Source organism: Clupea harengus, chromosome 21, assembly GCF_900700415.2.
Source record: "Clupea harengus chromosome 21, Ch_v2.0.2, whole genome shotgun sequence".
NCBI classification, from domain to species: domain Eukaryota; kingdom Metazoa; phylum Chordata; class Actinopteri; order Clupeiformes; family Clupeidae; genus Clupea; species Clupea harengus.
The window spans coordinates 16,288,263-16,298,330 of record NC_045172.1 but is presented as its reverse complement, the minus strand read 5'-3'; the positions used below and the strand labels follow the sequence as shown (position 1 = coordinate 16,298,330).

At 40.3% G+C, this 10,068-nt stretch overlaps 2 protein-coding genes across 2 annotated transcripts; one reads left to right on the top strand and one right to left on the bottom strand.

Moving 5' to 3' along the window:
• The first annotated feature begins 1,429 nt into the window (after nt 1-1,429).
• Nucleotides 1,430-3,846, top strand: dbi (diazepam binding inhibitor (GABA receptor modulator, acyl-CoA binding protein)). The gene is made up of 4 exons (XM_012840713.3): nt 1,430-1,539; nt 1,932-2,049; nt 2,730-2,792; nt 2,983-3,846. The coding sequence occupies exons 1-4, from the start codon at nt 1,531-1,533 to the stop codon at nt 3,060-3,062; spliced, it is 270 nt and encodes an 89-aa protein (XP_012696167.1). The 5' UTR covers nt 1,430-1,530; the 3' UTR covers nt 3,063-3,846.
• Nucleotides 3,417-9,991, bottom strand: LOC105911717 (secretin receptor). The gene is made up of 14 exons (XM_031558337.2): nt 9,735-9,991; nt 9,554-9,616; nt 9,345-9,444; nt 9,003-9,098; nt 8,290-8,396; nt 7,520-7,629; nt 7,116-7,248; nt 6,522-6,672; nt 6,278-6,338; nt 6,129-6,198; nt 5,894-5,985; nt 5,410-5,548; nt 5,285-5,326; nt 3,417-4,853 (listed from the first exon to the last, which is right to left on the bottom strand). Exons 2-14 carry the CDS (start codon nt 9,596-9,598, stop codon nt 4,689-4,691), a joined length of 1,311 nt encoding a protein of 436 aa, XP_031414197.1. The 5' UTR covers nt 9,599-9,616; nt 9,735-9,991; the 3' UTR covers nt 3,417-4,688.
• Between the last annotated feature and the right edge of the window lie 77 nt (nt 9,992-10,068).

The window sequence follows — 10,068 nt, the reverse complement described above, 5'->3', positions numbered from 1 at the left end:
CTCCTGCAATAACTGGTATTAGGGGATAGTGCCTATATGAGGCAACAGTAGGGATGAGGTGCTTTTTTTATATTGTTGTTTATTATGACTGATGCCAAATGCTGACAGTGTAGCCCTTGCACCAAGTTGTAGGCCTACCCGACCACGCCTCTTTGTCCGATCACTGCTTGTGGCCTCTGCTCAACAACAGAGACGGGCACGTGCCTGTCCTAGAGTCACGCGGGTAGCCGGACTAGGCCGCGGTCGGTCGTGCAGTCCCGGGGGTTAGTCGAGGACTAAAGCGTGACGTGAGAGAGCGTTAGCCACCCTCGCAGAGTAGGCTTATTTAAATCGCGGGGCGGGGGGGGGGGCGGCAGTTGGGAGCCGACGTCTCTGCCTTCGTGTACCCACCGCAGTCACCCGCCGCTGCCACCCGCCGCTGCCACATCTGTCGGTTCCCATCGCTCCAAGTGAGGTTAACGCGCCAACTTGACTTTGCTGGGGGAGGGAAAACATTATGTTACAGGGGGGGGGGGAGTTCTGATAGCAATATGCTTACACGCAAGACGCCTGATCCGCTGTAGCCTACGTTGCAATTTCAATTATTTCTTCCACATTTTGATTAGACATAACTATGAATCGCCTTATGCCTACATGTTGTGTGCAGGTGAATTGTGCTTGCCATTTGCAAACATGGCCTACAGGGCAGCAGAATTTGTTCACATACATGTCATAGCCACACATGGATATGCAAAATTGCCATTGCAATCCAAGTGCTGTCATGATGCCATCATAGGTCTACTTGTTACAGTTACAGTCAATTTTGAATTATGGGCTTCTGTTTTAGGTGATTAGTTAACTGTTTAACAGGTAGCATAGGTACAATGCCAAACCTTTTTTATATCTGCACTATCTTTTGCAATCAAATAAAGCCATTGTAAACTTCATCTACGGCCTACCTGCTGTTATGTTTCTTAAATGTTGTTGGAACAGACTTGTATCGTTAAAAGTTTCTTGTGAGTTTGAAACTAAAATCAAATGATCAAAAAATTATTGAATATGTAGAAATATTTTATATGAAACTGTTACAAATGTTTCTGCTTTTAATGTCTGTTCATGTGTTTGTACAAATTTTAAATAAAAATATATATGCTTTTGAGTCTTTACACTTTTCCTTTCAAATAACGTATCCATCTGAACTGTTGTCTTGCGTATTACTTAAATGCTTGATTTATAACATAGTATGACTTATATACTCAGCAAAATAGTCAGCAAAAAAAAGACAAAATAAATGTAACCTCGACAAGTATGCGACCCGAATCTTACAATCTTACATTTGTACTACATTTGTACCAGGAGGGGCTAATACGAAAAGAGGGCGTGTCAATCCATTTCTAAAGGTTGGCATCTGCTGCCCTCGTGTGGTTGATCTGCGGTACTTCATATATCTCTTAAGCACTTCCTTCTCCCCGCCCATTTACAACTACTTCCTCAAATCCTCATTCCTTGCATGTGGCTGTAGGAAGGATCCTGTATTTTCTGTGCTGTAACATGTCTCAAGTAAGTCTGACTTCTGCAGTTATTTGTTTGGTGGTCAGTTTCATTTAGGTTAGGTTGGCAACCTAGTGGACCATTATTAAATTGTAGAACTAAATTGAACACGATATTTTAAAGCAAAAAGACAGTCTTCTGACAACGTTAACGTTACCATTTTGAGATTGAGACGGATAGGCCTGAGTGATATATCTGCTAGCTACATCTACAGAGTAATCTACATTTGCTCAAAGACCACTAATGTTTTCTTAATTGTATTGCAGCTAACAGATAGGAGCAATGACTTGTTACGTGTATAAAGTAACCTTACTTAATAAACCGACAATGTCTGCATGGTGGCACACAGAGAATGGGAATGTGAGTGCTATTGTATTTCTCATCGTATGATCTCTAAAAAGGAGGAGTTCAACCGGGCCGCGGAAGAGGCGAAGATTCTGAAAACGCAGCCAGAAAAGAACGAAGTTTTGCAGATCTATTCTTTGTACAAGCAATCCACTGTGGGGGATGTGAACATAAGTAGGTCTGCACGACTCGTCTAATGGGGAAACAATCTTGCATGTGGTCATCCTAACGGTTGTTCGAATATTGTGTCAGCGTCGGGCGTGGTATAAGTGTTGAGATTTTTTAGTACGAACTGAAATATGACACTTTGAAATTCATTCAGAGTGAACAAACTCACTGCCATTAATAGAATAATGCAAGTCTTCTACAGTGTAATAACCCTCTTTCGCAATGCAAAAACTGGGGCATAGGTTAGGCTATTCTTTACCAACGGGAGTAGGGACGGCATTGAATTTCACTATGGGGGTCACTGAAACTGCAGAAAGAGATATGCTGCTGTGTTACAGAGTAAAACAAAAAAGTTGAAAACTGGTCGAATCTATGCTAAATCCGCTAAGTATGAAATACCAAGCATAATCCCAATGGAGAACAAGAAACCAGTACAGTGTTCATTTAACACAGTTTCCATTATAACGACTAAGATCATTAGAGATTGTATGGTTTCTGTTGTTCGCTGTGACATTGAGGTTTTAAACTTGTATATGAGACTTGATATATGAGTCTTGGTGAAATCTTACACAGTGTTGCACAGATATGCAACGTCAATAGGCTGTTCTTAGTGGTAGAAGGCATGTTAGAAATGCCAGATATGTAATCGATTAAGATCGTGATAACCTGTTTGTTCACTGTTTCAGGCCGTCCGGGACTGTTTGACCTCGCAGGGAAACAAAAATGGGACGCCTGGGAAACCAAGAAAGGTTCATACTTGTCTTATTATTACAGTTATGGGGAAATACAGTATTCTACTGCATGGGATTACATGACTTATTAAGTGTATGTATAGTTCCTTGCCCACCCTTAGGCCTTAGGTTGACATTAACATCGTGCTAATGTCAGTTAGTTGTAAGCGTTTCCCTGTATTGACTATGTTTCTTCTGTGATTTACAGGGATGAGCAAAGAAGATGCCATGAAAGCCTATATCGACTTTGTGGAGGAGATGAAGGGGAAATATGGCTTGGCGGACTGAGAATGAAGTCTTCCCTGTGTATGTGATCATGGTGCCTCTGGGGTCGTAGATCCAAGGGCTAAATTCTATTGGGGAAGTCTTACAAAGAAACGGGACTCCTCAGGGTGGCCATGTAGGTTTCTAATAATCCGGACTAAAATAGTCTGCAATCTACCGTCAAAAGTATAAATGTATTTAAATCAAGAAATAATTACAATGTCCCTGTCTTGAAAATTGGATGCATTATGCTGGTTTGATGACCGATATGCGTTTTGTGTGTGTGTCTGTTTTTTAATGATAACTTGCTTTGATATTGTGAATGAACTAAACTCAGTTTATCTAGAGGGCTCTAACAGCAGTCCAAAAGAGAAGCTGTACTGTTCCACCATGACTCCAGTTTATTGTTCGGTCAGAGACTGATCACAAAGCTGCTGTGTTTGACTGAATGCAATTTTTTCAGTATAGTGACTAAACTGATGAATGAAAAATGGCAAAAAGGAAAAACAAACAAGCAAACAGGCAAATTGTAGAGATTTCTCTTTTGTATTGCATACTTCTATGAGATGACCCTAAGTAGGAGCTCTACTCTGACAGTTTCATACATTCCAACATGTCAACAACCTGTGCCTGAGAGTTTCACCTACAGAATAAAATAATCAAGAGTGCTAGCAGTAGGCCTATATAATCACATGCTTTTTTGTGTGGCTTTGTTAGGAAAGCTGTACTTAGAACGTGTGCCATTGAACAATCTGTATTGCCCAGAAAAATGTGATTTTTATAAAGTTTTTCAATAGTTGAAATACAATTATCATTGTGCTGTTTTTGGATGAGGTTTGACTGTGTGGAAGGAGGTGCCAAGTTTTCATTCGCAAACAATTTAGGTTCACATGGTACTTCAACAAAAGTCAGAATTCTGATTGACTGAGCTTTGACTCTGCAGCATCCATGATCATTTTTATAGTGCACATTCTAAGCAATACAAGCTTACATATATCGGAATGCAGCAATGCCTACAAATATTGCCAATAAAGCAAAAGTAGTGTCTGGATTTTTTCATTAAAGACAGTTTGACCTCGAAGAGTCATTTTGCAGTTTTGGTCTCTTAGAAGGCCCGGAAGTCTGCTGACATGATTCCATAACACTGTTATAGTCTCACCCCAATATTCCAGAACACTCCAAGAACAACTTTGTTCTTCATGTCCATTCCGTACAAAACTTGCTAGGAGGAACCAGAATTTGATTGTAATATTAGTTTGCTCTTAATGTAGATTGTTCTTCGCTCCCACTAAACCTTGACAATAAAAGGCTGGTGGTGAATGCTCAAACCAGTCACCATTACACCTGTGGTTTATGCACAAAGTGATGAAACTACTGTGAAAATTATGATAAGGCAGCTTGTCATCTGGAGCAAAGCTATCACCCATGCCATCATACCTCTATATTGAACAATAGTATTCTTGGTCAATACAGTTTTATTCCTGTAGGTAGCACTAGTGTTAAGATCTCAGTGGTACAAGTAAAGTCATTTTTTAGGCCTCCTTATGGGAAATGGCTGTTCTAGTTCCTCCACAGCTGAACAGTCAGTGTCAGTCTTGCACTTCCATATCCTGGGGGAAGGAAACATCCTGGGTGGGGGTGATGGTGGGTTCACACCAGACTGAACTGACGGCTGGCGGGGCTCCTGGGCATCAAGGACACTTGTGTTAGTGGGCAGCCGCTCTGGCTCATGGAGCCATGGTGCAGGTTGGGGGTGCCGTTCAACCTCTGCTTCATCCTCCACCGGCGCCACTTCCTCTGGATCTCATACTGAACCTGCAGAGTGGGGGGGAATGAACATGAGTACGCACTACTGTCTTTTCAAGTGCTCTATCTGACCATTATGAGTATGCACTACTGTCTTTTCAAGTGCTCTATCTGACCATTATGAGTATGCCAAGCAGCATACGGTTTGACATTTTTTATCTTACCACACAACACAATCGTTTTATGTCTTATACCTGACTATAGTGCTTTTTCAGCTGTTCCAGAGGCTTTATGTGAACAACACAGTCATGTGTTACGGCCGTTTAGGCGGTTTACGTGACTGTGCTCAGAAGAATTTTATGTGTCAGTGTAATTATTGTATGAAATTAAGAATCATTGTCATGTAGCAAGCTGTTGTTACAAAGATGGAATACACTGAAGGAAGTCTTAAGTTATAAATGACTTTGAACACACTTTGGACACCTTGAGGTAAACCATACCTCTCCATTCAGGAAGCAGTAGAGAACTGCCACTACAAAGCCCTTGAACAGAGAAATGGAAAGATTGAGGTATGTATGCATTTAAAGTATTAAGGCAGAAGGAAGGAATCATTAGAACTCAGTACCTGTGTTGAGGCGATTGCCAGCTCTGTAAAGTTCCATATCATGTAAATTAAACCGTCTACTTTGTGTGGTAGAAATGCAAAGAGAATGTAGTACAGTCCAAACAGTGCCACCAGGAGAAATGTGGATTTGGCAAGTCTCCTAGAAAAGACGCAAGTAAACATGAAGATACATGTACATGAACATTGCATATATTCATACATAATGGTCTTGAAAACAACATGTATATACAAAATAAATACAGAAAAGCTAGCACTACACTATGCAATACATTATGCACCAAGTGGTGTACTTTGTACATAAACAATACCATCTTATTTACGCAAAACGCAATCATGGCTGATAACCATTGAACATTTCAAATATTGTTGTATTAAGCTATTGGAGGCTTTTATCATTACCCTGCTCAACCTAGCAGGCTCAATTGGCAAATTAGAGTGTAATGACATATTGTTATGATTTGGTGAACAGACGACTTGAACTTACTTGAACTGATTGAATTCATTTCCGTGAACATCAGACATCCTCAATTTGCCGACCAGTATTCTGATGATGTTCAGGAAAAAGAACAGGTTTACCTGCAGATTTAACAGGTCATAATCATTTATGGGGACAAAAAACGTCAGTTTCATCAACAAAAATACTGACTGAAAAGTGGATACAAATCCGATACTAATGTAAATGGGGCAGTGTATGCCAATAATGTTTAGCATTTACTTACAACAAGAAACAGGAGGACGGGGACTCTGAGAATCCACCATATCCAGTCACTGCCTCTGGTCTCCCAGCACCTTTCATATGGAAGACAGAGTTTTGTAACGTCTTTTTTACATTATGCGTATGCAGCTGATGTTCACTATTTAGACTTACCCTTCGTCCTCATAAAAATACTTCGCCAAGCCCCAGGCTCCCACTGTTATCATTGGCATACCTATAGAACAACATACAATTTCAAGCTAGGTGTCCCAGCTTTGAAAGAAATGAAAATATTTCCAATCAAGAGATTACAAACATCAACTTGAATATAGAGGGTTGTAATGACATCAGATGTCTTGAGAAGCAAAAAAGAAAGAGCATTTTTGGATAGCACATGAGGTTGCCATGGCAGATTTACCCCATCCAAGGACTACATAACACCAGAAGTATTTCCTCTCTGAGAAGGAGACGGTGACCAGGGTGTGGAGGTAGTGGCCCTCCACCAACAGCCAGCTGTAGTTAGCCATGATGCAGTAGTTTGAAATTAGCAGCACTAGCTTGCAGGCTAACTGTGAAGAGAGACGTACAGAAAGAATACACATGTGACCACCAGTCTCTATTCAGAGGTGTTGAGCAGTCATTAGATTGTGTTGCCTCGTAGTGATTAATAAATGTAGCTATTGACATCGTTTGGCACAAAATCCGTGCTGTTCATCACACTGATAGCCAACAGTAGAAATACTACATGTAGCAAGTAAATTGAACACCTATCAATTTGATGGTGGTGCAAGGTAGACAAAATATGTAGAGATGGATGAAAAACTGTTCTGTGTAACAGCAGACCAATAGTTTGACACCTGACAGCAATGACAGAAATAAGACTAGAATTTTTAAAGGAAAAAATCCATTAGGTTTTGGCAGGCCAGTTTGCTTACTGTAGGCTTGCCAATGTCTGTTTTAAATAGACAATGTGTCTGTGGATTTTGGTCAATTCTGTGTTGAGACAACGTACTGAATAGGAGTCACAGTGGTAGATGGCTTCACTGGAGAAGAGCACATAGTCTTTGATGAAGATGAAGGCTGCTCGGAAGATGAAGGAGAGGAAGAGTTGGATGTGGATGTAGTTCCTGGTGCAGTGCAGTTTCCTTAGAGAGAGAGAAGAAAGAATGAGAGAAGGTAGATGAGTGTGTGTGTTTGTGTGTGTGTGTGTGTGTGTCTGTGTGCGTTTGTGAGTGTGAGTGTGTGTGTATGCGTGTGTGTGTGTGTGTGTGAATGTGTGTGTGTGTGTGTGTGTGTGTGTGTGTGTGTGTGTGTGTGTGTGTGTGTGTGTGTGTGTGTGAGAGAGAGAGAGAGAGTGAGATAGAGAGAGTTTAATTGGGTAGCAGTATAGTCATAAGCAATATAAAAAAAACTTACGGGAACAGACAGAGGATGGCAATGGCAATGACTAAAGAGATGAGAGAGACAGCATAGCCAACGGTGTACATGGCCTTCACATAGGGCAGATAGGAATGGAACTGTGGAGTCTAGGGAAAAGGAGTTTAATATCAGACCAACTTAGCAGCTCCAGCTATATGATGCAGTGTTGTCTGTATGTAAGACTGCCTCTGTCTCTTTATATGTAGAGAGAGAGAGAGAGAGAGAGAGAGAGAGAGTCTGAGAGCCAAAGGATAGTACAAGGGATATGAGTATAAGGCAGAAGTTGTACAAGTACTGTTGATTGTTATAGCACTTAAAAACAGTGAATGAACAGTAGGTATAACAATATGTTGTAATGTTTGTAATATTCTCTTTAATTATTTTGAAAAAAGTCTTATTTTAAATGCTTCTCTCGGTTAGCTAATCTTTCTGTTGGACTGCTGCCAGAATGAGCTCATAAATCAAGGTAAGAGTTCAGATTGAATCTATAGTGGCAGTTGCCTAGATCGCTACAGTAAGTATGGCATAAAAAAAGCCCATCGGTGACTATTTCTTATTAGTATTATTTATCCTTTATGAATAGATTGTGACTTGTCACTTCCTAGTCTTTCCTTTCTACTGGATATGACACAGTATGGTCTAACTAAATTGGCCCAGTTTTAGAAAAAAGTTCACACACACACACACACACACACACACACACACACACACACACACACACACACACACACACACGCAAACAAACAAAGCACCCAATAAACATTTACCTCACTAAGGAAGGTAAAGGACTCATTGATGGCAAGTTCACAAGCCGATCCATGTGGAGAGAAGGCGTCTGACCAACCCTCCTCAGTGCAGTTCCTGTAGATTCTCCCTGGGGCAGAAGAACAAGTCAGCACCGCACCAGTGCAGGTCCATTCCAGTCTGTGCGCTCTCTCACTACATCATTCAGATTCTTTAGAACATATGTTAGCGAGAACTGATAAATTAATGATTGCAGTTATTGTAAAGTGATCATAATCAATTACTGAATTAATACAAATATACACAGGTTCCTACAGTAAGTGACCATGGTCAATCCCAATGAGACCATGGACCCCAGGATCCCATGATACCAGTGTATGTATGACCAATGATAATATACCCAAATAAGGATGATTATGCATGTAAATAAAATTCCCCTAGTTTGCCCTATTGTACTGAAATACTATCCAAGTCTCTTTACGAGTGTTTTGATAGCGGTACTCAAATATCATAACATGCACAAATCAAATATGCTTTGCATGCCTTCTTCTCTGAATAGTTATTTTCTGAGATGATGACAATAGTCACTCTCTGATGATGAGACCACTAAGATTCCATGCTAGCCTACATCCCATGTATATAAATAGACAGAAATACTGTGCTGCACATGTCAAACAAATCTTGGTGAAGTGGTGCAACTCTGACAGAGTCATTTGTTACTGGGAGAATCTCTTACCCAGTGTTTTGAGGAATTCTGGGCAAGGCTGTGATACAGTCTGACCAATCTGAGATGGTGGCCAACAGTTCAGGTCATCCCACAAACCTGAGCAGTCTACAGTGGACACCAGAATGGGAAATGCATTTAATTACTTAATCAATTAATTAATACTTCATGTTTTGTATAATACTTAATTCATTACTTTATTTACTTGACCTTTAATGCTTTACGTTATCCTAATCTCTTGAACGAAGCAATGCATTCACATCAGCTCATAACAGACAAAATTGCTCGTCACCACAGAATGGCAATACGGCAGCATGCGAAAAAGTTGTTCTTGTAAAAGACATTGTTGGCTACCTGGTTGAATTCCTGAAAGGTTGAATGCGTGCAACTCATTGTTGCAGGCTTCCTCTTCTTTTGCGTGAAAGTTCTGAGACTCACATTCAAACGCATGGATCTTGATACAAAGACAAAACATATAGTCACGTTTCACATTTGTTTAAACACAAGTCTAATTTGATCTGTTGGGTAAAAATGGAAAGGAAATGAGATAGGCCATTGCTTACCTTTGTGATTAGGGCAAACAAAATTCCAACAAATACGACTCTCATTTTTGAAACCACACTAGCCTATATGTCGGACAGAAAGCATTAGTGCTCTATTTATCGCTCACTAGGCGTTTTAACAGTATATCCATGGTGAATTTCAAACGGAAGATTTTCAAAACCTCTCAAAATGTAATTGTACCTCGTCCTATGTCGTAGCAGTACATAATCCATTGGATGAAAAAAAAGAATCAATCATGCTTTAATTTTTAAAAGTGATTCAAAAATGAATATTTCAGTTATTTGATCCAGGGACCACGTCTGTTTCCTTCAAATGCCTTCAAAATTCAATGCCATTATTCCACGATGCATAAAAATAGTCCTGATATGGGGTGTACAGATATGCGTGGTAGAATGTGTAACAATTTCTGCTAACATTTTGTCTGTGTTTTTTTTTTTCTTCTGACTTATGCTGCGCTCGAGAAGACCTGTCATTTTATGATCGCCCCTCCTACATGTTGGTGGTGTCACTGCCC